A 25,161-nucleotide genomic window follows, 5' to 3' on the forward strand; every position below is an offset into this window, starting at 1 on the left:
TTGAATTGTTCTGCTTTATTCTGAGTTTGTCAACTCTAGTAGATCACGCTATATCCTATGTTACCGCAAATCCACGTTCAGGTTAGTGACAGACTAAAATCCTGAATTAGGTGGAGCATTGTGGCATTCCAGCTGAGATTTTAGAGATCCAGCTAACTACATTTACATTTATTCATTTGGCAGACGCTTTTATCCAAAGCGACTTACAAGTAGTTTTATACAGTGGCACATTACTGCAGAGCAATCAGGGGTAAGGTGTCTTGCTCAAGGGCACTTCAGTCATGACCTGCTGGCACTGAGATTTGAACCAGCAACCTTCACAAGCCCAACGCTCTAACCCCCAGGCCTCACAGCTGAGTACTGAGAAACGGATGGAGTGAAATTGCAGAAGAAGAAAAGGCAGAAGAATCAAACATTGACCCAAATTGCATGATTATTATCACGCATAATCATCAAATACAAATAATATAATAAAAAAGGTTTTCCTTTTTATCATTTGGAGTGAGATAAGATTAGGCAATTCTTTATTCTTTTAACAATGACAACTGGAAAGACACAACACGTGCATATCGTCGCCGTGCACTTGGACTCCACCACTGGGTGGTTCTTCTTTAACATTTTTCACCACCTTACATAGCCATATGTTCTGGTTACAGCTCTTGTATGTTTGTGGTTTGGTCTGACAAAGCCATGTTTTTTGAGCCAAGGCATTAACCCAGGGTTTTTCCAGCAGTTCCCGGAGCCTTCCCTTGGCAGGCTATTTAAAACACTCCAAACATCTAATCAGCTGATCTGCAGTCAAAAGGGAGATGCTATACAAAACAGAACAAATCACTAGTTCTTCTCCCAGCCTGTGTGTATGTATAAAGCTCCTTAGAGCTCTGCAGCACATAGCTTTCTTTGTTGTAAAGCAAAATAAACTGGTTTTTACAAGACACACCCAACAGAGAAGAGTGTTACTGCAAGTAATAAGAAATAAAAGACACACTTACACAAACTTTTATTGAATAACAAGAAAATATCCCGTTCATATTTTCTTAAGCATAATGTGAGTTTAATATAAATATTTCTAATCGAACAGTAGTGAGTGTTTCACTCCAAAAGGTGCTTTACAATGTCATGAAGAATCTAAACATACAAGGTTATTGTAGTGAAAAATGCTGTGAAGAACCTTTTGTAGCAACATAAACATAGTGTCTATGTTGGCCACTGACGTATTGTCTACTATGTGTCTGTCCTCCGTTTACAGTTGACGTTAGGAAGCTTAGCCATAGCCAGTATTGGGTGTAACTACTAAGTAATTAGTTACTGTAATTTGATTACTTTTAACTTAAGTAAAGGGATTTCTCGTATTTTTTCTGGTATTTAATGTTACTATTGATAATTGAACTAAATACGGTGTAAAATACAGTACAATAGTGCAATTGATATCAAGATTCAAAGTTGAACTTTAAAAAGTATGCTTTTAAAGTATCCTTGTCACAGAGCTACTCTCTGTTCTCTGTGACCCCTTGTTAGCCCTTCCACAAAACACATGAACACATACTTGGTTTTTAAAAACTCTTTATTTACCTTGAGGGATCAGCGACAGGAGAGATGGATTAACCACACATATGTTTTCTACAGTTAAACTGTTGTGTCTCAGACTGGCCACCTGAGCACAAACTCAGAGGACATTAAGTTATCCCAAACTACTAACCATCACCTGCCGTCAGCAGGCATGGCGGCGGCCATCTTGAGTGAAGTAAAAGATTGGAATGGACTTTTCTCATTATTTTTATACCTGCCCTGGGTTGCATCATGGGTAGTGGGAGAAACCAAGTATTGTGGGAAAGGAGGGGGAATTGTTTTAAGTCCTTCATGTTAACTTAATTATTGGTGAAGTTTACTGACTGAAGTGTGGACTGTTATTTAAACCAGTATGCAGAGGGAAATGGGGTTACTTGATCGGGTAATAACTTTTCGGGATATTTATCACCTGTTCATAGTTATTTTCTTCCCCATGTGATTATTACTGACAGATGGTTGTACCCAGGTGTATAAATTCTCACCTGGAGGAGTGTTCCAGAGGGCTAAGACTGGTGGTAGTGAATGCAGTAACTGCAGTAAAGTACTCTGATTGAGGGATTAGACCTGATGCAAGGTTATTAATTAATTAATTGATTGATTGATTTATGTTTGTTAATTGAACTTGTTTACTTTCATTTCTTTATTTTTGTGATGCTTTGGCACCTGTGAGCACCTTGCCCTTTTCTGGCTTGGGAGAACTGGAAAAAATATTTATATGGCATTTTACGTCCTCCATGTGTTATTTGAAGAACTCGGGATGTCTCTGTGACAATCCTTCTCACATTTTTAAATTTTTAATACTTTGGTCAGTTAATAAGAATATTATGTCGTTTTATATTAGGCTATTTATTTATTTTAAAGAAAAAATAGAAATGAATGGACAGCACAGTTCATGTACATTTACATTTTACATTTATTCATTTGGCAGACGCTTTTATCCAAAGCGACTTACAGGTAGTTTTATACAGTGACACATTACTGCAGTCCACTCCCACTCTGTTCCTGTCTGTGGCCTACCTGTGTGTGTGTTCCTGTTTTGGACTTTTTAGCTACTAATTTGCAGTGTTTTGATTTAGATTTTTAAAATATTTTGTTCTGTTCATGTCGTGTTCCCCCTTGGGGCCACCAGGTGGCGTCCCTTGGGGGAGGTGTACGGTCATGATCCTGTCCTAGCAGCTGTATCTCGTTCTGGCCCACAGAATCATGATAGCTTCACTTGTGTTTGTTGGAAGCACATGTGCATTGATTGTGCTTTGTGCTCTCCAGTCTTGCGTCTTAGCCACGCCACCTTGTTTCCTTATTCATTATCCCAGTTCACACCTTTCACCTTTTTCCCTCGTTATGTTTATTTTGTTCCTCTCCTATATATGCCAAGTCAAAGGCAGAGTAGATAATTTGGAAAATGCTAATGTTTGCCTGCTAGCAGTGCAATCATATGATTCCTCCCTCTCACGAATCACCATCCAAAGGCACACCTCCTCCAAAACACACGAGCATGCACAGACCCGAAGCTGTTGAATCGGTTCCAGTGAAGTCATGTAACGCTGATGACGTATGATGTCTGAGTGAAAATGGACAAAATACGTTGACTGAAAATGTACACATGAGGTAACATCAGTTATTGGTCCAAAGTTTTATTTTTAAATTATATAAATACCAATATTTCACTTGACTTATTGATTTCTATAAGGATGTTAGGAGACCTCCAACCAGCATGACAAAAACGTTTCTGGACAGCAGTGCCTACCCTGCCTTTAACATAACAAAAATCAAGACATAACTTAAAGTATTTTGTTCCTGTTTTCCCCCTCGAGGGATTTTGAGTTATGTTTTGTCCTTATCAAATAAAGTGTTTTATTGTTGAGAGCTGTCTGCATCTGGGTTCTGTTTCATGTCAGTTTCATGACAGCCATGTGTGAGAATCATTACATTTTTCAATTCTTAAGTTTATTGTCCACAACACAATGGTAACCTGAAAAGCATAAAGCTTAATGTGACATGATTTACTTCGACGATCTCTTTCGCGGGTATAACATCTTAAGAACTGACAGTAAATGGCTGAATGCATTGCAATGGTTTCCAGGGCGCTTGTGGCTCTGGGGAATTGCGCGTTCACGAGTTTGAGGAGGTAAAACAGCTGCCTAGTCTCGAGCTGTGGAGTTTTCATATATGGTCACGTAATCATGGCAACCTTGACGTGCCAATGCTAAAAACAGATCCGATACGGGCGCGTCGGGGTTGACGAGCCGTTTCGACGTTCGCGTGTCGCGGGTTCTAAACGGGGAGACGGGATAATAACTTAACATTCCCCCCTCTGCGGAACCGTAAAAAACAAACAGGTCTTGCAGATCCCGTTCGCCAGGCGGGTGCGCTCCGCGTGAAGAGCGCAAGTTTGGAATATACGTACCCTAGAAAGCGCGAGACCATGGAAAGTTTGGAGAGGCAGCTGATATGCCCCATCTGTCTAGAGATCTTCACTAAACCGGTGGTCATATTACCGTGCCAACACAACCTATGTCGCAAATGTGCCAACGACATCTTTCAGGTACCAGAAATATTTACATCTCAAACGTATTTTAACGGAGACAGTTTATTATGTGCGTAGCTCAGTTGGTAGATAATTGCGTCATAAACACAAATGTCACAGGCTCGACATCCAGGGAACACACATATATTTACTAATAAAAAATAAACATATTGAATGCGCTCTGAGTCATTGTGTATTAAAGCATGTGCCAAATGTATACATGCAAGTGTGTGTGTGTATTAGGCCTCAAACCCCTACTTGCCTACGCGGGGAAGTTCTTCATTGGGTTCTGGCGGCCGGTTCCGCTGCCCATCCTGTAGACATGAAGTGGTTCTGGATAGACATGGGGTGTATGGCCTGCAGAGAAACCTGCTGGTGGAGAACATCATAGATATGTACAAACAAGAAAGCAGCAGGTCAGATTAAGGCCATAATTATTTCCTCACCTTTTATTGTTTGAAATCCTGTTGCAGCCAGTTCTTCTTCTTACTCATTTTCTCACATTTACTTAAATGAATCTCTAAAATGCATTGGTTCATTTAGATTGACTGATCTATTTCAGAATATATCTGTGTGCTTAACTATATTTGTAAGTAGGCCAGTGTGGCGAGAGCTATTCAAGTTGGTTTTATTAGATTTAAGTAAAGATATAACCTCAACTACCAATAAAGGCCTCATAGGTCAGTTGTTGACTCGTTGTCTTCCTGTTTGGCTTGCAAAATTGCAATATTTATCTTTCTTTCTCAGCAGCAGTAAGCCAGAACCACCTTTGAAGAACGATGAGTTGATGTGTGAGGAGCATCCGGATGAAAAGATTAACATATACTGTGTGACCTGCTCCACTCCCACTTGTTCATTATGTAAAGTGTTCGGGAGTCATCAGACATGCCAAGTCGCTCCGCTTAAATCCGTCTACGAGACACAAAAAGTGAGATTCTGGGCATTCACAAGGCATTCACAGTGGTCAGTTTATTTGCTTTTTCCCCAATGTGTACTTTTCTTGAGCTTTTGCGTGAATCTGTTTGCAGACAGAATTGTCAGATGGTGTAAGCGTGTTGCTCGGAAACAATGACAGAATTCAGGGCATCATTAGTCAGCTGGAAGAGAGCTGCAGAACTGTGGAGGTCAGTGTTAGTTTGTGCAAACACTGTTTTCTTTGTTGTTGACCGGTTGTGATCCCAGAGTTCCTATTACAGTATTAGTAATATTGTGTGTGATGTAGGAAAATGGTCGTAGACAGAAGTCTCGTTTATGTGAATGGTTCGATCGTCTGTATGCTCTGCTGGAAGAGCGCAGAGGAGAACTAACGCTGAAGATCACTTCGGAACAACAGGAGAAACGTGATTATATCAGTGGCCTACAGCGCAAGTACACACACATTTTCCTGATTTATAACCCATATGTATATGCATTTTGTATTACCCAACCTGCTAACCTATGTAATCACCTGTGCAGGTACAGAGAGCACCTGGATCAATCTGCCAAACTGGTGGAGACGGGAATTCAGACGATGGAGGAATCTGAGATGGCCATATTCTTGCAGGTCTTATATTTATATGAGTTGAATACAAACAATAAAATTTTGTATATAGAGTATGTGTTCTCTTATCTAAAAATCTCTCCAACAGAATACAAAGCCACTCCTACAACAGTGAGTAAGATTTAAACATGATCACAATTGCAATTTCATGTTTCAGAAGTATTCCCACTTCTGTTTCTTGATATATTTCTTGGTGATGTAAGTTGTTTTTACATTATCTCCCAGGATAGTAGAAGGCAAAAATGTCTCTCATTTGGAAAAGGTGGAGCGTGGCTATGAGAGCATGGATCATTTTTCTGCAAACTTCAACCAGGAAAGAAGAGCAATACTAAGCATAGAATTCACCAGGGGTAAACTAACCTCCTGTCCTAACAAAGTTTTGTTGTCATCTGACAACATCTTTAAATAAGAGATCTCTCTCTTTCTACTGTAGATGAAGATGACAATGAAGAAGGTGATGATCATGAGGAAGCAGCTGATACCATTAGTCCTGAGATTCAAGCATCTTCAATGCCTGCACCAACCCCTTCCCAGCAAAGACAAATCCCTTTACCAAACTCCCCACCACTGGTATCAGAGTCCTCAAAAATTTTGTCAAAATCCAACCAATCAATGAATATCACATCAGGAGAAAACACGCCCGCAGTCACGCCCACTCCAGAGCCCAGTCATAACCCTTCCACGGATGCATCTGCTCAAGTAAGAATTATGACTTTATATATATATATATATTCGCATCTTATCTACTGTGTCCCTGAAGAAAACCGTGATTGTGATTAGAGAAATTACCATCTAAAACAAATTGGAGAAAACTATTCCATAATATGCAATTATATTAGTTTACCTTGGAGCTGATTTAGTGATCTTTCATATGCTCAGAAAAAGAATTAACATTTTTGGTTCATAAATTTAGATTTATTTTTTATATAGTAAAAACGGTAAAAACATCTAAGCACCATGATCTGCTACCCTATCTCTATCTCTATCTCTATTCTATGTAATTGTTTTTCCACATGGCCACAGATGTGCAATTGAATGTTTCTTTCCGTGTTTTCCTAAATTTAGGTAACTGCCAGTCCCAGCGATATATCAGAGGATGGACAACGGCATGTGTTCTCTTTTTCCTGGTTAAATGTGCCAAAATAGCCACCATACAAGTTGGTGAATCTACATCATCACTGTGATGACAGGCCCAGGGCAGAAGCCTGTATGTGCACATCGATGCTTGCTTAAGACGTTCCAGAAATGCTTGTTGTGCTTTGAATGAGTTTAGGACAAGCATAAATATGCATTTATTTACAGACAGTGATTGAAAATGCAAAACACAACCATTTAATATTAATAGTTTTTCTGTAGCAGACTGAAAATCACTAATAAAAGATGGTTATCAGTAAGTGTAAATCTGGACAGTTTTTAATGACAAACTTCGTAAGGAAATGACCAGGATGGATATTGCTATTTAACTAAAAGCGTTTACAAGAATAAAGTCGAAACATGGCTCATACGAAATGGATAATAATACTAATCATAAGTGTTATTTCCCGAAAAAGTCCATCATCTTGCGGTTGTTGCTAGCCTGCCTGGCAAGTTGTTTGGATCGTGCCATCTGCAGTACCTCGCGCATCAGGTGGAAGGTCAGATCCAACGAGATGGGCGGATCCTCGGACCGGCGAACGCGCTCCCCTAGGCTATTTGGAATCCTGTTAACGACACTACCGACCATACCTCTCCACAGCCTCTGCGTAAGCTGAAGCGTATCGGTGTGCGGCGGTGATCTCAGGTCGGGCACGCCGTTATCCAGCCTGAAGAAATATTCCTCCCCTAAGCGCATCAGAACCGGCAGATGCGTGAACGCATGCCAAGGAGCGGACTCGGAGCGCGAGAGGAAAACACCGACAGACACCACCGTGAGCAGCACGTGCAGCTTCATGGAGGGAAATTCTGGATAAACGTGAAATAAAACATGGCTAGATAATTGTCTAATTGCCTGTCATTTTAAAAGTCCAAAACTATTTAAAAATCATGTTTTGTATTTTTGAACTAATCCCCCCCCTTCAAATACGAAGAACAACATTTTTATGCGAAAACACATGTACCATGACTTTCGGATCCTATTGTATTTATTTAGTCACAGTAAACTTTTAAAAACCTGATTCAAGTTCATTCTTTAAAAAAATAGCTAATTGTAAAAACAACTCTCATCATTCAGAAACTTAATTTATGTAAAAAATAAATTCTCTCACCTCAGTGCGGGATATCAAATATTTTCACGGGTCGTCCGCAATTAAGCGCGCGAAGTCGCACCTTTGGGCTGTCGTAGGAGCGCGAGCCCCGATTGGGTATATTTATATGACATGATGCACATGCGCGCGAACAGTGGGCCTATATTTGTATGACGGGGGACCAGAATTAGTCACGGAATAATTTGCTTTGTGTGGCTCGAGGAAGTCCAACATGAAAATGCAATCAAATTGCTCCCACGCTCCACATTGCGTGTTTAGTTTCGCGTTGTCGATTAAATTATCCGATGAATTTACACCCGGCTTCCGTTAATGTGTGCTAATTAATCTGAATGAAGTGCCGGTAATTGAGAGAGTAAACGAATGACGTACTGGGTTGCGCTTAGAGAAGCGCATCATCTGGGCAAACTGTTGGCACCGCTAGCCTCCCACGTGCATCAGTTGGCTTACACGTAAACCTATTAATAAAATCACCAAGATGAACATATTACATTGAATAAACAGATGTATTCAAATGTATTCATGTTTGTACCTTACTGAGATGGTGCTTGTGTCTGGCTAGTAAACTTGGAACTTCGTTTATTCACATTGGATTATTGTTGTTCTTATAATATGTACGGATTAATTTGCCTTCTTTTTAAAAGAGATAGGGAGAAACGTATGTTTATTGGTAAAAGTCTAGCTCTGTTGCAAACAGTGGGGGACATAGGCCACCATCCAAGCATTTCACGTGTGTCAACATGTCTGACCTTTATCATTGTACATCAGATTAGGCAATGTCTACACCAAGTTTGACAACAAATCATATACACATGCCAACCTGTACCTGCATATTCAATGTGAGACTCAAAAATGGTACATCAGTACAAATCGGTCAGTATTGAGAAATATACATGTGATAACCAAAGAAATCAAACATTTTTAGGAGTTAGATTTTTTTACATGTACCTGAATACACCATATTTATAATATATATGCACACACAAAATCAGTTAACATACACTGACAATAGCAGAGGCATGAGTTGAAGAACATCAATTTAAAATACAATTAAACGCATCTTAGTTATGTTGTTTTTTATATAAGGCTAATACTCTTCATCTCCTTCTCCAACTTTCCCACAAATCAGTTGATATTAGTACAGGGCAAGTCCCTGCAAAAGTCAACCAGACTACATGAAAGAAAAGGCTTTCACCATACTGATAAAAACACACTTAAATACACATGTGAGGTCTCAAAGAGTTTTCATAAAAATTTTAAAAGCCTAATTTTTCCAGTATTGTAAGTGCCGCTTTCAAAAGTGTCACAGGATCCAAAACGGTCCATAAAATGAGCGCATAAAACATAATAATTACATAAATATTCTGTAAAAAGCAATATACATTCTCCAATTGTTGGGTATTATTGCTGCTCGTTTGTATTCAAAGAATTGCATGTTGTCTCAAAAAATGGTGTTCTTTGTGTCCCTTTTTTAAAATAGAAAATGCATAAATAGATAGACTCATGCATTTTTTCTGATAGACTCAGTAAGGGTTTAGGAAAATAATTCAATATATTTGTAATACATTCTCTGAGAGTTTCCTATTTCAAGTTTTGACTTGACATCCACAACACCGGAATTGCACAACAGCAAAACATGATTAAAACTTGATAATGGACCACGTCAAATGATCTTTTAACATGTAACAAATGGACATTTAAGAAATGTTGTCCCTCACAAATATAGACAAACCTCGCTCTCTTTCTCCTTCGAGATTCAATGAGTTTTGGTAAACACTTGGTAAAACAGAAAGATATATCTGTGACTCAAACACAGAGAGAGTCATGAGCGCATACCTGTCAGCAGATGGCGGGATGTCCAGTACAGGGAGTTGAGGGTTCAACGCGTCATTGGTGTGGGTCGTGCAGAAATCATGGCAGGTGGAGAGAGAGTCGCTCACTTGATGCGCCAGTTAGCGAGCGCGGCGTAAGTTTGATATATTTCATCTACACTATCCGCGTATTAAAGATTGTATTTAGTCAATGCACTTTGATATGCATACAACTAGTAAATGTACTGACTGTACTTAACGCCATAAGAGTGTAAACAAACCCTCAACCGAACCGACCGAGCCAAAAGGGCACCGAGTATAGTTAAAAGTCATACAACATAATGGTATTTCAGCAGAATAATGTTAGCTCCCAAAATGTCTTGTAGATGCAGATGTCCCGCTCACTCTCAAGCGTATTCACACATTCATCACCGAGGTAAGATCCAGTGAATATTTTTCTCAAAATAGTAAATAACTGAACTTGATCACGTGATCGTATATGTGTGAAGTTTCTGCAGGTGAGCATCGTGTGTATGACCGGAAAACGGACTACGCGTTTGAAGTAAGAGTAATATAGTAAACCGTTTATTTATAGTTTTACTTCAAACTATTTTAACTGGTTATGCTCAAGCTATCATTTATGATAATTAATGGTAACATTTGAATACATGAGCCATTCAAGCAAATAGAATCAATCAAATATTGTTGATATTAAATTAATTGTATAATTTAATTTAGAATATTTAAGTAGTTATACATATAGGTCATATGAGCTACATCTCCTTTTATATTATATTTACATTACTGTTATATTTATTTATTTATTTGATATATATTTTTTGTTTTAGATGGCTTGTTCGAATATCAGATTTGGGGCAGGAGTGACCAGAGAAATTGGCATGGTGATATCAGTATATTTGACTATTCGATTGTATGATTTCCAAAAAATTAAATGTTTAATCTCTGCTATTGGTGGTTGAAAGGTCTGTTCCACGTTATTTCAGTTGTACTGTAACTTCTTCATTGGCTAGTTGGACTTGACTGCGAATTTTTCAAATCAGGATTTGCAGAATATGGGAGCTCGTAACGTGTGTCTGATGACGGACAGAAATCTGGCCCGCCTGCCACCTGTCGCGGCAGTATTGGATTCAATGACAACGCTTGGAGTGAAATATCAGATCTTTGAGGACGTGAGAGTAGAACCAACAGACAAAAGGTGACACCATCAGAGATGGAACACGCACTGCTTCACGCACCTTGACCCTGTGATTGTGTTGAAGTGTTGACAGCTCATCTTTATAGAAGTTATTTCTGATTAAAAACAGGATTGTGTCAATTAAATTGCTCTTTCATTTACAGTTTTAAAGAAGCGATTGCTTTTGCCAAAAAGGGACATTTTGATGTGTATGTTGCTGTGGGAGGGGGCTCTGTGATTGACACCTGTAAAGCCGCAAACCTGTATGCATCTCACCCAGATGCAGAATTTCTGGACTTTGTAAATGCACCAATTGGAAAAGGAAAACCTATTACAGGGACATTGCAGCCCCTTATTGCTGGTACAAGCAAAAACTCTCCTTGTCTCTGGTTTGTTTTATATACATTCTTCTAAATTATAATTTTTATTTATTAACATTTTGTGTGTCTGTTTGTCTTTGCATGTGTAAGTTCCCACCACAGCTGGTACAGGCAGTGAAACCACAGGAGTGGCCATCTTTGATTTGGAAGACATGAAGGCTAAAACTGGTTTGCATAAATATTTTACTTATTTCATCACTGTTCTCTGCATTTATTAATAAAGGGGCTAGTGAGTTTAGGCGTAAATTGAGATTGGATTAAGTCCAGGCTTAGTGTTAGAAGTGGGGTCAAAAGTCCTATTTCTTAAATTAAAAATAATTCACTGTGCGTATTTGTTGTTGGGAAAGTCCAGTTGGTTGTTTTGGAGTAGAATTATGTCCGTGCCTTTAGTGCATTTTTATCCAAATGAAACACATTTATGTTGTGTTTTCAGGCATAGCCAGTCGAGCAATTAAGCCCACATTGGGTATGGTGGATCCATTGCACACTCTTCACATGCCGTCCCGAGTGGCAGCTAACAGCGGGTTCGATGTGCTCTGGTGTGTGTTTAGATTTGGTTCAGAATGGTTTAAGAATGATTTTGTGCTATGCCATTTTGTATTTTCATGATGTTATATCTACAAGTGTTAATAATTTCTTAAATTAAATTAAATTAATTTGGAAAATAATGTCTCATGTGTAGCCATTTTTATGTACCTCTCCAATGCTTTTTTCTTTCTTGATTCATCTTTTTTCAATGTTTATTATGTGTAATTCTCTTCTTAGTCATGCACTAGAGTCTTTTACTGCGTTGCCCTACGACCAAAGGAGTCCGTGTCCACCCAACCCCCTGAATCGCCCTGCCTACCAGGGTAGTAATCCAATCAGTGATGTATGGGCAAGACATGCCCTCAAGATTGTTGCCAAATACTTGAAACGGTATGTTTCTTTGTTGGGGTATGGAAGAAATAGTTTTTTATGAACGCTATGTGTGTGTTTTTAAGAGTACCTTTGTGCAAAATGCAAACAGGGATATTTCAAATTGGGATGTTTTACAATTTAATACAGCCACAGAGCCAAATTATGTAGATTTGTATCCACCAAGACATGGGATAAAATAAAGTATTTTAGCAATGAAAATATTCAATATAATATTAAGCTTTGAACGCAAATGTTTGTTGTAGGGCGGTGCGTGACCCAGAAGATGTGGAGGCTCGGTCCAGCATGCACCTGGCCAGTGTGTTCGCAGGAATTGGTTTTGGCAATGCTGGAGTCCATTTATGGTAATTAAACAGAACTCATTAAATTAGCATCCAAAAAAGAATTAATTCTGGTAATGAGTTTGCAAGCATCAAATCACAAGCGAAGCGAGCTCATGAGTTGCTAATGAAACCGCTTGTGCTACACTGTGAAAATCAATTCATTGTGTTTCTCCACTTATGCGTATCAGAGAGCGCAGGTGCGCCAAAATCAGTGCTGTGAGAGTCTAGGGAACAACTAACAAGGTGCACATTGACAGTTTTGAAAATGTGTCACTTTTATGAAAATGTGCTTATAAGTTAAGGCTAACAAATATTAAAACAAGGCAAGACCACCAAGTTTAATTTAGCTTGCCAAAGTGATTGTTTTGGAAAAATGACCCTGTAATGTTTTAACTTATTGTGTGTTTTAACTTATTACCTACCTGCAGCTCTTCTTGGTTCTTTATTTTTTCGATGGATTAGATCCAGTTTCGTTGTACAATGAACTGTGACTATAAAGATTTTATTCATTTCTGTTCTGTCATGTCTATTAGGTGACATTTTTAACAGTTGTTTTAACTATAATTATATCTTGTCATTTTATTCAATAAGTCATGGAATGTCATACCCTATTGCCGGGAATGTTAAAACTCACAGAGCCAAAGGCTACAATGTAAACCATCCTATAGTGGTAAATATATTCTGCACTACATGATAAAAATAATGCATTTTGACAACAGTGATTCTAGATCTTACAGTATTAAGAGATACTATATTATGAAATAATTTCTTTACTCTTCTTTTTTTTTCAGCCTCATGGACTGTCTGTAGTTCTCACATCTCCTGCTGTTTTTGCCTTTACTGCTAGCATGTGCCCAGAGCGCCACCTGGAGGCAGCACAGATACTAGGCAACCCATTGCACAAACGTTTAAATGTCTCCCAGTGTGTCTTAGTCACTGCTTTAAGATTCACATTATAAAATAATGCAAGAATAATACTTTTTTTCTATAATTGTAATGTTTATTTTTAAGTAAAACCTGTAATGTGTAAAGAAGTCTTTTTTGATCTGCTCTAATTCAGTTTGCACTGATAGATTATAGACTGTGTGATGTTATTTGTGTTTATAAAGGTGCTGATGTGACTAACGTTAAGAAAGAAGACGCCGGACGTTTATTGGCTGACACTCTTAGAATGTTTTTACATGACCTGAATGTGGAGGACGGCTTGTCTGCCATTGGCTACACCAAAGAGGACATTCCATCTTTAGTGAAGGGCACTATCCCTCAGGTCAGCAAATCACATCGTTGCACTAACAAAAAAGCCATACTGAGATCAGAAATTCTGCTGCAAATTGATTCAAGCAACATAACTGACAGAGCATAAAACGTGTGAAAAAAGTTAAAATCCTTAATGATGAATTGCTTGTGTGTTTTGCAGGAGAGGGTAACTAAACTGTCCCCTAGAGCTCACAGTGAAGAGGATTTGTCTGATCTGTTTGCTGCCTCCATGAAGCTCTATTGAACATCCTGAAGGACATTATAGCAATGGACTGAAAACACACTCACAGATTTCTCAGAAGCGCAGACTCTACTTAGCTGTGCTAATTTTATTATGTAAGCAAAGACACTGATCAAAGTGAACTGACCTTTAATCCTTTTAGTGTGACGTCACTGCTCACAGCGAGACAAGCATAGAGTGTTAAATACAATGCAGAAACTGTACTGTCAGATTCTGTAGTTTTAAATAATGTACACTTGTGACTGATCAGCACAAATTTGGTTGATTTGAAATCTCATTAATCTGATTAAATATATTGACTATTTTAGATTTAGTCTTGTTTTATTTTAATCTAGTACACATCATCAAAGTTTCTCCTTTGATACTTTTCAAATCATTATTAAAGCTTTCATGTTCAAGTCAGGGTGCTTTGTTACTTGCAGACAACTGTTGTAAAATGTTATCAGAAATGGGAAAACGTGAGAATTTTTCTTGGTAACACTTTCCAATAACAATATGTATTAAGGTATTTGTTTACATTATTAAATGCATGAACTAACAATGAAAAGTATATTTTTTCAGCATTTACTAATCTGTTATTAAATCTCAAAAAATTAATTCCTGTTAGTCCATGCTGCATTTAATGTTAACAGATTTGGCCAATTTTTTATTTTAAACATGTATTAGTAGATTCTGAAATTAACATGAATTAAGATGAATAAATGCTGTAAAAGTATTGTTCATTGCTAGTTCATGTTAGCAAATGCATTAACTAATTGTTCAAAAGTACAACCCAATTGTAAAGTGTTACCTTTTTCATCAGTTATAATCATCAATTATACACATTTCTATGTACATATGCATGCTACAATTACATGTTTTACAATAAAATGTATGAACTCTACACAAATAATTTTTATTTAACCTGAGCCAAGGAAACAAACGTGTTACCTACAGATTATTGATTGACAGATTAGTTGAAGACTCAAGACATTTGTTTTGACGCAATAATTCAGATTACTTTAATTTAATATAAATTAGATTGTATGGAAATTGTCAACATTTATAAGGTTGTGGTATTCAGGGTTAACAAATATTCAAAATCATGTAGTGGTCTGACTGGTGCATGAAAAAGTGTTGTGCCACAAGTGTGAATGGTTTAAGTAAATCAAGTGTTTGGAGTTTGGAAGCATGTCACTGCCACAAGAGGTATGTGATTGGCTGATTAAACCTTGGCTCCTAGAAGTGCGTGATTGGCTGACCAGAGCTCTGAAACGCAGCAGGTAAACACTCACGCGGAGCCGACTTAAATAGACTTAAGAGTACTTTACTTTCCCAGAAAAGCATCAATCAAAACTGATCTGTGCATTTGAGAGAGCAAGAGAGAGAGAGAGAGAGAGTACTTAAAGAAGAGAGAGAGCACAGCAGTAACAGTGAATCTAAATGAACAGATAAAGTGTGCGTCAGCCTTTTGTATTTGTGTCATTCTACCACAACATGCAGCAAATCTACACCCAGAGTCATGAAGAGTTTGAAGTATTCACCACTGTGCTGTCTCCTCAAGGTTAGTAGTCTTGTTCTGTGAGACATTTACAATGCATATGAACAAAACTGGGTTTTGTGTAATTGAATGTTGGACAATTGGTTTCAGTTTGTCGGAAGAGTGTGATTTTCAAGTACCAAGAAGAAACGGTATTTTTACACACACACACACACACACAAGCTGTTTTCTTATTGGACCTGCAGATGTATTTGATCTTATAGAGCTGATATTGCAGGTGATGATGGTGAAGTGTATGTGTTGTGTGTGAGGAGGCTGTGGTGACAGGATACAGTGCAGAATACGAAGACGAGGTGTCTGTCTGTGCCGGTGAGGTCGTGATACTGCTGTTTCGGGAAGATTCTGACTGGTGTTACATACGACAGCAGAATGGACGAGAGGGATACCTGCCCACCACATGCTTCACACAGGTACAGAAGGTAAACAATGCAAAGATTACACAATATATGTAGACACCTGGATACCCATGTGCGAACATTTAATGAGTTAAACTACTTTGCTGCAATAAAAGCTTACGCTTGGAACTTGGCTGTGGGGATTGGACTCTATTCAGAAATGAGTATTAGCTCAGGTAACAATGTTGGCGTCCTAGCTTGCAGTCAGCGTTCCAATTTATCTTAAAAGGACAATGAGATTCATGTCTGGCTTTTATGGCTGTTTGCTGGAAATCATGCATTTGTTAAAATTCAGTAATTCTGAAATAAAGGCAGTTAATTAAAAATATAGTGTTCAAAAATGTGCCAATGTAGTTTCATTTATTTCTATTGTTTGTGTGTAGAAACAAGATCCCCTGCGGCATATCGTAACTAAACAGAGCTCCATACAAGAGTCGTCTATTGACCGTCGTGGCTGCACAGGGTAAGTTCATGATGTTATTTTGCTTTTATTGTAACATTGGCAACTCTGATACTATTTCTGAACTGGTATTTGTTACTGCAGAAGACACTCTCTGAAACTGCCACGGCGGGCATCATTATCTGGAGTGCCTGGCTCACCCCGATTACTTCAGCGGCTGCTCGCTCGCCCCCGCCGACGCAGTGAAGGACAGGCCTTACATACTGGCTCCATCAATCTTGCCTTTCATCCAGAATGACTATGCCCCACATCTCCACGCTCCACCCCTCTATTAGCTCTAAACGCCACCTTTGCAGTGATGTCATAGATTAGATTTTTAGATAAGTTTAGCCCTTTTAGTCTTTTAGCACAAAGAATTGATTGTGCAACAGAATGGTTTCATTTTAAGCATGCACCTGCAATATGCTGTTTTTGTGACTGAACCTGAAATCAGTGTCCAGATTGTTGACCTTTTACCTTACTGAGCTAACCAACATGTACAAATGTAAATAATGTAAACAAATTACTTTAATTAAAAAGTTTGTTTAAAATGGTGTTTAATCAAAGTCGTCTAAGCAATGCAAGTCAATTGTAATTTTGTGTATTACTGATCCTCCCCCTCCACATGCACACACACCAATTCAAGTCATAATCCCAACATGGAAAGGAACAACACAATTGTGTTTTATGTACAGTGTATTTATTTAGGTCTCCAAATTTTGCTTATTACATAAGGAATTATTCAATGAAGGCAGCAGAGGCTTCGCTAGTGTTAAAGGTCCAATGTGTCATTTTTCGATGCAAGTCATCTGAAAATTATCTGGACGTGTTAAATTAACAATCATTTACATTTAGTCATTTAGCAGACGCTTTTCTCCAAAAGCGACTTTCAAAGAGTTCAGGGAGCAATAAGCGACATTTCATACAGGAGCAATAATGCAAAAGGTGCTAATACAAAGTATAGTTTCAACAAAAGCTAGACCACTACCTGTTGAGAGAAAGAGAGAGGGTTATTGCACATATTTGTTTTTTTTCTATTTGTCTGTCAAGTATTCACAGAAGAGATGGGTCAGTTGAGTGGTTTGTTGTGAAGCCAGACTGCTTGTCATCCAGTAGTTTGTTCTAAGATGTGCCGGTGAGCAGGTAGGTGTTGATGTGTGTGAGTGCAGGTGTGAGTGTGCTGGATATGGCCTGAAGGAGATGAGAAGGGATTGGGTCAAGGGGACAGGTGGTGGGGTGGCTGGAGAGAAGTCTGGTGACTTTCGTGTCAGTCAGTGGGGCAAAGAGGAGAGTTTGATGTTTGAAGTGAGGGTAGTGTGTACGGAGGTCTGAGGTGCTGAGAATTGTTTGCTGATGGATGATGTTTTCTCGGTGAAAAATGCATTGCTCACCTTGGTGGTATAAAAAGACGCTTTAGCTGTGGTAACAGAGAAAGAGGAGAGATGTGACTGGTAGTCCCTTAGGTCAGAAGGATTCTCGGTCTTGTGCCATTTCCTTTCAGCAGCCCTTAGTGTGCTCCGTTGTTCACAGAGGATGTCACACAGTCAAGGGCAGGAGGGGTGGCACAAGCTGGTCTGGAGGATGGAGGACAAAGGTTATCTAGACAGGATGTAAGTGTAGAGAATTAGGTGTCGTGGCAGTGTCAGTTGGAGAGAAGAGAGGATGTCACTTTAGCAGAGAGGGTGCTAGGGGAGAGAGAGCGAAGGTTGTGGTGGGTGTTGGTGTAGTGCATGTAGAGAGGAGCATGTTGAAAGTGATTAAGAAGTGGTCAGAAATGTGAAGAGGTGTGACTTTAATGTTGACTGTGGTGCAGTTACGGGTGTAATCATATTATTGATATCAAGAATTAACATTGTCACTATAGTGAAAATGTTTTTATTGGTAGCAGAAATTGGCATTTAATTTTTTGGTATCAAGAATAGACAATATCTATGGCAAGCCAAATAAGCTTTTAATCATTCTCAGGATATAAATTTTTGATATCAACAATTAAATTTTTACTAGTAAAAATGAGAATTCTTGATATCAACAATGGCGCAATCGCTCACGGAAATGCGTTTTCTTGATTTCAAAAATATAATTTCAACTAGTTAAAAACATAATTCTTGATATCTGTTATTGCATTTTTACTAGCTAAATATCACAATAGAATGCCATTCAAATATTAATCATGAATTTCTTACATGTCAAAAAGCTTATTTCTGATATCAGAAATGCAAATCTTACTAGTAAAACCCCAAAACGCAAATATTGGTTTCCCAAGAACATTGAGGCCCCATTGACTAACATTGTAAGGACACAAAACCACTGAGACATTTCACAAAAATATATTTTACATTCCTAGAAGTCATATACAGGTTTTTATTTTTTTGTTTGCCCTTTTAGATGTTTACACATACTTCATTACATTAACTCACTGCTTTTTTGGGTGAATCAAAGACAGTGACCACATGGTTTCATACAGATGGAATAACTTTATTGTTGTTAGGCTGAAAAGTAATCACGCATGCAAACAGCAGATTCCACAGCTGCGTAGAATCATCCAACTGTTTTATTGAAAAACAATCAGAAAAACAAACAGATTCAATATCTGTACAGCTGAACGTATAATACAATATATACCACTATTGTACACCAGAATACAATATATCATGAGGGCAGCAGTCATAGAGAAACAATCTGCACTCGAGTCTGTGTTACGTGAAGCAGTAAAACATCTCTTTTCGTGCTGCTCTTTACACCAACAATATCAATTATATGTTTAAGAGCTAATAAACACTCCCACACAGAAAAGTGCTCCGGTACAGATATAATCCTCGACTTAAAATCAAAAACCAATCAATTAAAATGCAAAAGCTCATCGAGCCTCCAAACACCTTCAATATGCTTCACCTGTAACCTCAGATGAAACCGAGGACAGGCCCTGTGTCTTCCCAGAACAAGCTAACATAGGGCACCATTGGGAAATGCTGCAGATCCAAGCTGGGGTCAGGTCTTGTTAAGGCTGTTAACAGGTCTGTTCACCTGTTACTGGCAACATCAGGGTAAACGCAAAAGCTCACCAAGGTCTGAATAGATATGAAGTGGGTTCAACACAATCTTTACAATTTTCCATATCTTTTAAACATCATCATTTGGCATGTTTATTCAGGATGTGTTGCATAAATATCAGCTCTACAAATTAGGGTTACAGATTTCTTTTGGGTTTGTATGATTTACTTAACAAAAAAGGTCTAACCGTATTAACAATATAACATCAGCATTGCATTGATATAGGCAAACAAGACAAATATAGTGCTGAAAAAAAAATGTCCTGACAATAACAACCACTTTGCTACATTCAGTGTAGCTTCAGACAATATCCTGTCAGAAGATTACATTCCAATCCAAGTAAACTGTTCTGAATTGCCTCGTACTGAACAATGTTTGAAAAGAAAAGGGACATGCACAAAGGCATATTAATCAAGCTAATAATCATATTATGAAGCTGATGTCTGACACTGGGTTAGTTCCTCACTGAGCTGTCTATTCGGATGCGTTTCCTATTAATCACACACACATACACGGGGCTGAAAAGACCACAGCTGTTTTTTGTTTTGATTTCAGAGACTTTTCAGAGCACGAGGGTCAAAGTGCACTTTATTTTTAAGAATTATTTAAGTACTATGTTTGTATATACTAGCAAAGCTTACGAGTGATCTTAAATCAATGTGCACTTTGGTGCAGCTGTACTTTAGGTGGATGAAAGCCAACACACGTTTCAGTAAATAACCACTCTGAGTTCCGCATCTTAAGACTGGAAAAGATTTAAGCAATGCATTTCGCACTGAACAGACGCATTAGGCGGCACCATTATTGGTTAGTTGAATCACAGTGTGTGTGTGTATGCGTGTGTGTACGTGTGTGTTACACTTTAAAGGAAGCTCGCTCAGTGTAATGAAGCATCAGGATTGGTCCATGGGCTCAAAAGTGCTAGGAGGCTCTGGCCCATGACTCTCCATCTCTTCTTGCTTGTCAGTAGTCTCTTCTTCCTTCCCATCATGCCTTGCTGCAGAGTGCTGGCGCAGGTGTTTGTCCATGGACGCTTGTATGCTCGAAACCATCTCCTGCAAGCGTTGCCGTTGGGCCTCGATCACAGCGGGCTCCAGCCCCATGCCGTGGCCCTCACGTAGAGTAAGCATGCCTGGGGCCACACGCACCAGCTCTTCACCCGACAGAGGTAAACTCTCTCCCCGGACGCTGCCGCTGAGATCCACGCCACTGCTGTGCTGTCTACGGATTGGAGGGTGCTCAGGAGGGGCGGAGCCTAGAGAGTGACCTTTTCCCTGGAAGGCGGTGACGCTCTGTTCTTTCCTGCGCACTGCCCCGCCGGAGCCCAATTTTAGGCTGTGGGCAGGGCTTCCTTCACGGCTACGGGAGGCTGAATCAGACCGGAGCTGGGAGAGAGCTTCCTGAACGAGGTCCTCTACATCAGGGCCTACTGGAAAATGACCGGCTGAGTCCACACATAGCTCCAATCGATCCTCTGCTACGTTAAACACAAACGTCTTGCCAGACAAGTGGGGGAGTGTGCAGTGCTTCCCGTCCAACAGACCTGAAATCAGATGGGAAGAGAGAGAAAATTAGCTTCATGCATAAAGTCATCAACCAACTATTACACATACCTGTCTTATAGAACTACATTTCAATTAGTTTATGCAACGCTAGACTTGTTTGCTCTGATTGCAATGTTTTTATTGTACTTCTTTTGCACGATTCTGTATTGGTTGCAATGGGTAGTATTCTTAACACAAAAGGAATAACAACAATATAGAAAAACATATTATTTGTGTTTACTATCGTTGAATCTAACAAATACTGCCTTTTTCATTTAACCTGTCTTTCATGGCACATTGGAGGCCTATCTGGCAAAAACATGACCCAATTGAAAATGTGCACTTAAAGTCTAACTTAACCTGGAAACAAACCAAGTTTTATGATAAAAAAAATCAAATAGAAGAACCATTTATATTCCAGTTTTTCTAGATCACTAATCAAATGTAGGCAAACATGTGCCCATGTTAACTATGTGCAAAGGTCAAAGACGCTCTTTGGAGGAGTCTCAAATCATGCGAGAGAATAACAGGAAAACTCTCATAACTCTCTATAAGAGATCAAACACAGGTGTTTAACATGCTGTAAAGTAATGTTAACTGTTCTAGCATTTCCAACAGTCTTTGCCACTACATTGACAGTGAGTTCAAAGAAAAAACACACATACAAAAAACAACTTAAACACTTTGGGTAATTTGAGCCCGAAAGTGGAATCTCTCAGAAATCAACCATTCATCTATAATCTTCATATTACCAAAAATTTATGCGTATCTATACTTTCCTAAAACGTTGTATTTACATATACAGTATTCATACAGCTTTATTTTATAACATTTTATATTAACATAGCAGCTTACCCATGTCTTTCTTGACAATATTGTAGAAGACTCCTCCTTGCTGGAACAGGTGAGGCAGTTTCTTGGCATATGACCAGACATCTTCACCTGGTAAAGAGAAGATAAAAACACATTAATAATTAGATTACTTTTGTCTCTAAATTAATCTGCTACATCATAAATTGGTCAGCTGTGGCCTAATGGTTAGAGTGTTGGGCTTGTGATCAGAAGGTTGCCGGTTCTATTCTCAGTGCCAGCAGGTCATGACTGAAGTGCCCTTGAGCAAAGCACCTTACCCCTGATTGCTCTGCAGTAATGTGCCACTGTATAAAACTACTTGTAAGTCGCTTTGGATAAAAGCGTCTGCCAAATGAATAAATGTAAATTACACAGAAATACAATAGTTTTTTTATCTCTGTGATGATAATAAAAGTCTTTAACCAAAATAAAACCATACCACTTAAGAGAAGATGTGTCTTACCCAAGAGTGCTGCTAGGAGACAAAGTGAAGACATCTCAAGGTCAATGTTGTCCTGGAGTTCCCTGCTGCTTGCACGACTGAGCCGTGGGTCATGAGTTTCAGCTGCATGAGACTGTGTTTGACTTAAGTGAGCATCAGGCAAGCTCTCTTTCAGCACTTCTACAGAAATGCGATCGCCATGTTGCAACCCAACCGGCTGCTTCTGGTCCTCTGGGTGTGGTGGGGGCAGCTCTCTGGGCGGGAAGCCGTGGCGGATGCACAGCTGGCCGGGTGGCAAGTCGAAGACCTGGATGATGGAGTTCTGCAGGTCACTGTAGGTGGTGTGTGGTTGCAACGTGAGCATGGCCTGTCGCCCGTCGCTGGTCGTTACACGTATCTTTTTCTCTCCACTGGATGGTGGCACTTTAGTAGGAGTTTGAGGAGCTGAGGATGAAGCAGATGAAGGGGACGAAGGGCGAGGGTCCTGCTGGCGCACACGGTCCGTGCTTCGGCGCTGGGAGAGAGCTGCCTGCTCGCTAATGCTGTGCTGCAAGACTCTTTCGGTCCTGCTCATCACAAGCTCCTCTTTATGTAAGGTTTTACCTTTCTGCCCCGTCAAGATGATTTTGGTAGGAGGTTGGGTGATCAGTTCAGCCCCATCAGCTCTGTTCTGCACGTGAGCGCCCTCTATGTTGACCGGATTGTATTCATCTTGGCTTCTCTTGGCTGTGTGATGCAAAATGGTGTTTACCACTTTCTGCACCAGGATCTCACTGCCGAACTCACCCGGGAAGTGTTTGGTGACGAGCCGCATGGTCACGTCATAAACGTTGCTGTTAAGAGACGGGTCCGTTTCATACTGGAACCAGTAAACAGTCTCGCGCACCACACGGCCGCTCCACTCCAGAGTGATGGGGAATGCTTCAGGAAGATTGTCATACTCTTTCTCCTCCCAAAAGTGCTTGAAACCGCATCCACATTTCCCACCCTGCGACCTCGTGTTGGTACGATCTCCATCCAAATAAACAACAGAGCCGTCGCCATGCACGCGTCTCACGGAGGTCCCGTGGCACCAGGTACAGGCCGTGAGGGAGCTTAGTTTATAATCGGGCACCAGAACGTCTTTTTCAAGGTTATAGGAACAAACCAAACTATTTAGAGGGAAGCTGTAGTTTTTATCACCTCGAAGCGTGCCGTGAGTGGATTTGGCCAGGTTGTAGAGCTTACCTCCGGGAATGAGCCACTCAGCTGGCATGTGGAGCTCAGAAAGGGCGTTGCAGACCAAACAACGATGGAGACGGCCCTCCTGAACTGATTTCTTCGCCGCCTCCGTGACCTCCTCAGGCTGCACGCCGATCACTCCAGTGCGCCTGTATATGTACTGGTGAACGTCTGCAACTAGTGAGGGGTGGATCCCGTGCTTGTCCATGAAGACGTCCTCCATTGCACCCACGAGACGCAGCAAATATTTATCCTGCAGACTCCGATCGCCCCCCATTAAACAGCTTCCATTGGAGTCCAGACTCACATATCTCCGGATAAGCTCTTGTGGGATGCCCCACGCTTTCGGCAACAACGCAGAAGGTAAACGGGGTAACGGCATGCCCTTTATGCCCACTAAGGGAAGATAGTGATTCCTGCCGGAGCTGCTCCACGCGATGCAGATGGGCTTGTTCAGTGTGCCATCTTTTCCTCGGCATTGCTCCTCTGGAACCAGGCCTGGGAGAAAGGTGGCGGAGTAATCGCCCGAGCTGCGAATGCCGCTCAGGGAGTCCAAAAGGATTATGGGTCTGTGAAGCACATTTGCCAGACCGAATATGTGGATGTTCCTCAAGCCCAACGGTACACCCTCCGGAGGGATGAACAACGGGTCACATTCATTTATTATATCTTCCCATTCAGCGGCGTCAATAAAGTCCTGGAATAAAGCTTTGTAGCGGTCCAGGTTCTGCTTGAAGTTGAGTTTAAGGTTTTCTCTGAGGGCATGCCAGAAGAGCTCACGTCCAACTAGAGCCCGGGACACGGCGTGGACCAGGCAGTGTCCATCTCCGTCCACATGCACGGGGATCAGACATTCTCTATTCGAGTTTGCTTTCTTGATCTCCTCCAAGGTGTCATGCAGGTAGATCAAACTCCCTGAACGGTCTCTACCATAGCCAACAGTGGACACGTGCTCTTGTTCAATGAGAAATGCCCTGTCACCTAGAAGTGAACAGTCAAAGATGTCTCCCTGGTTCATGTCCTTTAAAAGTTTAGCGGTACCCGACTGTTTGTCCATACCGTAGCGAGTGAGGATGGGTGAGAGCAGCTTGCAGTGATAGTTTGACAGTCCCATCACTTTCACCAGCTCCGTACCCTTTTTGGGAGGGCCTGGCACACCAAGCAAAGCATTTCTCAGCAGGTTATGAAGCACCACATCTGGGTCAGTCACCTCTTCCACATTCGCGAGGTTTTTCTGCTCGTGCCTCTGGCCGCACTCGGTGCACTCGATGCTGATGGAGGTGTGTGCGGGAAAGAAGAGCTTCGCCTGGCACTGCGGGTCCGGGCACATCCCGCATAAAATGCGTCTGTCCTTTTGCTTCGAACCCGGAATCAACGACATAATCCAATGTAATATCTCCTTCTGTCCCCGCGGTTTACAAAAGCATCGCTGTCTATTTACCAACGGATGAGAGAAAATTGTGTCACCTCACGCAGTTTCGATTTTCCAGTAACAAACACAACACGGAAGCGGTTCTGTATCACAGAGTGACCTATGGGCGGCGCGTTGCATTGTGGGACATGTGGTTCGTTATCGTTAACGTCCCTTGTCTTTCCACATGATAGTTTCGAATGAACGTTTGTTATCATTAGTTTTTTATGTAAGACAAACTTGATCAGTTTTCATGTTATCATTG

General features: G+C 40.3%; 4 protein-coding genes across 9 annotated transcripts; 3 read left to right on the forward strand and 1 right to left on the reverse strand.

Moving 5' to 3' along the window:
- The first annotated feature begins 3,629 nt into the window (after positions 1 to 3,629).
- trim55a (tripartite motif containing 55a) lies at positions 3,630 to 7,616 on the forward strand. 2 transcript variants are annotated; one of them, XM_079451452.1, is made up of 10 exons: positions 3,630 to 4,114; positions 4,340 to 4,512; positions 4,847 to 5,024; positions 5,125 to 5,220; positions 5,319 to 5,464; positions 5,552 to 5,639; positions 5,725 to 5,747; positions 5,862 to 5,986; positions 6,070 to 6,335; positions 6,702 to 7,616. In XM_079451452.1, the coding sequence occupies exons 1-10, from the start codon at positions 3,995 to 3,997 to the stop codon at positions 6,780 to 6,782; spliced, it is 1,296 nt and encodes a 431-aa protein (XP_079307578.1). In that variant the 5' UTR covers positions 3,630 to 3,994; the 3' UTR covers positions 6,783 to 7,616. The 2 variants fall into 2 exon arrangements, with proteins under 2 accessions (XP_079307578.1, XP_079307577.1); XM_079451451.1 differs by having other exon boundaries at positions 3,636 to 4,114; positions 4,844 to 5,024; positions 6,702 to 7,609.
- A 2,129-nt stretch (positions 7,617 to 9,745) lies between these two features.
- adhfe1 (alcohol dehydrogenase iron containing 1) lies at positions 9,746 to 14,884 on the forward strand. 4 transcript variants are annotated; one of them, XM_079451447.1, is made up of 14 exons: positions 9,746 to 9,842; positions 10,074 to 10,123; positions 10,206 to 10,249; positions 10,536 to 10,589; positions 10,749 to 10,903; positions 11,047 to 11,243; positions 11,353 to 11,430; positions 11,696 to 11,801; positions 12,028 to 12,180; positions 12,426 to 12,524; positions 13,095 to 13,173; positions 13,295 to 13,391; positions 13,613 to 13,770; positions 13,921 to 14,884. In XM_079451447.1, exons 1-14 carry the CDS (start codon positions 9,790 to 9,792, stop codon positions 14,002 to 14,004), a joined length of 1,407 nt encoding a protein of 468 aa, XP_079307573.1. In that variant the 5' UTR covers positions 9,746 to 9,789; the 3' UTR covers positions 14,005 to 14,884. The 4 variants fall into 4 exon arrangements, with proteins under 4 accessions (XP_079307573.1, XP_079307572.1, XP_079307574.1 ...); XM_079451446.1 differs by having other exon boundaries at positions 9,756 to 9,842; positions 10,197 to 10,249; positions 13,921 to 14,883; XM_079451448.1 differs by having other exon boundaries at positions 9,766 to 9,842; positions 10,197 to 10,249; positions 10,536 to 10,584; positions 13,921 to 14,883.
- A 433-nt stretch (positions 14,885 to 15,317) lies between these two features.
- LOC306891330 (uncharacterized protein) lies at positions 15,318 to 16,938 on the forward strand. 2 transcript variants are annotated; one of them, XM_079451480.1, is made up of 5 exons: positions 15,318 to 15,544; positions 15,632 to 15,672; positions 15,796 to 15,960; positions 16,320 to 16,399; positions 16,481 to 16,938. In XM_079451480.1, exons 1-5 carry the CDS (start codon positions 15,478 to 15,480, stop codon positions 16,632 to 16,634), a joined length of 507 nt encoding a protein of 168 aa, XP_079307606.1. In that variant the 5' UTR covers positions 15,318 to 15,477; the 3' UTR covers positions 16,635 to 16,938. The 2 variants fall into 2 exon arrangements, with proteins under 2 accessions (XP_079307606.1, XP_079307607.1); XM_079451481.1 differs by having other exon boundaries at positions 15,796 to 15,951.
- Positions 16,939 to 18,686: 1,748 nt separating this feature from the next.
- On the reverse strand, positions 18,687 to 25,094 carry vcpip1 (valosin containing protein (p97)/p47 complex interacting protein 1). Its single transcript, XM_079451395.1, has 3 exons — positions 22,286 to 25,094; positions 21,826 to 21,912; positions 18,687 to 20,969 (listed from the first exon to the last, which is right to left on the reverse strand). Exons 1-3 carry the CDS (start codon positions 24,864 to 24,866, stop codon positions 20,320 to 20,322), a joined length of 3,318 nt encoding a protein of 1,105 aa, XP_079307521.1. The 5' UTR covers positions 24,867 to 25,094; the 3' UTR covers positions 18,687 to 20,319.
- Positions 25,095 to 25,161: the final 67 nt, after the last annotated feature.

The sequence above is a fragment of the Barbatula barbatula genome (assembly GCF_947034865.1).
Source record: "Barbatula barbatula genome assembly, chromosome: 3".
NCBI classification, from domain to species: Eukaryota; Metazoa; Chordata; class Actinopteri; order Cypriniformes; family Nemacheilidae; genus Barbatula; species Barbatula barbatula.

Bases quoted from the DNA above. Each gene is read 5' to 3' on its own strand.
- adhfe1 (XM_079451446.1), top strand. From the start codon at position 9,790: ATGGCAGGTGGAGAGAGAGTCGCTCACTTGATGCGCCAGTTAGCGAGC. The intron at 11,244-11,352 runs GTACAAGCAAAA...TGCATGTGTAAG, and splicing joins ATTGCAGCCCCTTATTGCTG to TTCCCACCACAGCTGGTACA. The intron at 13,771-13,920 runs GTCAGCAAATCA...TGTGTTTTGCAG, and splicing joins TGAAGGGCACTATCCCTCAG to GAGAGGGTAACTAAACTGTC.
- LOC306891330 (XM_079451480.1), top strand. From the start codon at position 15,478: ATGCAGCAAATCTACACCCAGAGTCATGAAGAGTTTGAAGTATTCACC. The intron at 15,673-15,795 runs GTATTTTTACAC...GTGTGTGAGGAG, and splicing joins TCAAGTACCAAGAAGAAACG to GCTGTGGTGACAGGATACAG. The intron at 15,961-16,319 runs GTAAACAATGCA...GTTTGTGTGTAG, and splicing joins GCTTCACACAGGTACAGAAG to AAACAAGATCCCCTGCGGCA.
- vcpip1 (XM_079451395.1), bottom strand. From the start codon at position 24,866: ATGTCGTTGATTCCGGGTTCGAAGCAAAAGGACAGACGCATTTTATGC. The intron at 21,913-22,285 runs GTAAGACACATC...TCTCTTTACCAG, and splicing joins TCTCCTAGCAGCACTCTTGG to GTGAAGATGTCTGGTCATAT. The intron at 20,970-21,825 runs GTAAGCTGCTAT...ATCTGATTTCAG, and splicing joins TATTGTCAAGAAAGACATGG to GTCTGTTGGACGGGAAGCAC.
- trim55a (XM_079451451.1), top strand. From the start codon at position 3,995: ATGGAAAGTTTGGAGAGGCAGCTGATATGCCCCATCTGTCTAGAGATC. The intron at 5,640-5,724 runs GTCTTATATTTA...TCTCTCCAACAG, and splicing joins AGATGGCCATATTCTTGCAG to AATACAAAGCCACTCCTACA. The intron at 5,987-6,069 runs GTAAACTAACCT...TTTCTACTGTAG, and splicing joins AAGCATAGAATTCACCAGGG to ATGAAGATGACAATGAAGAA.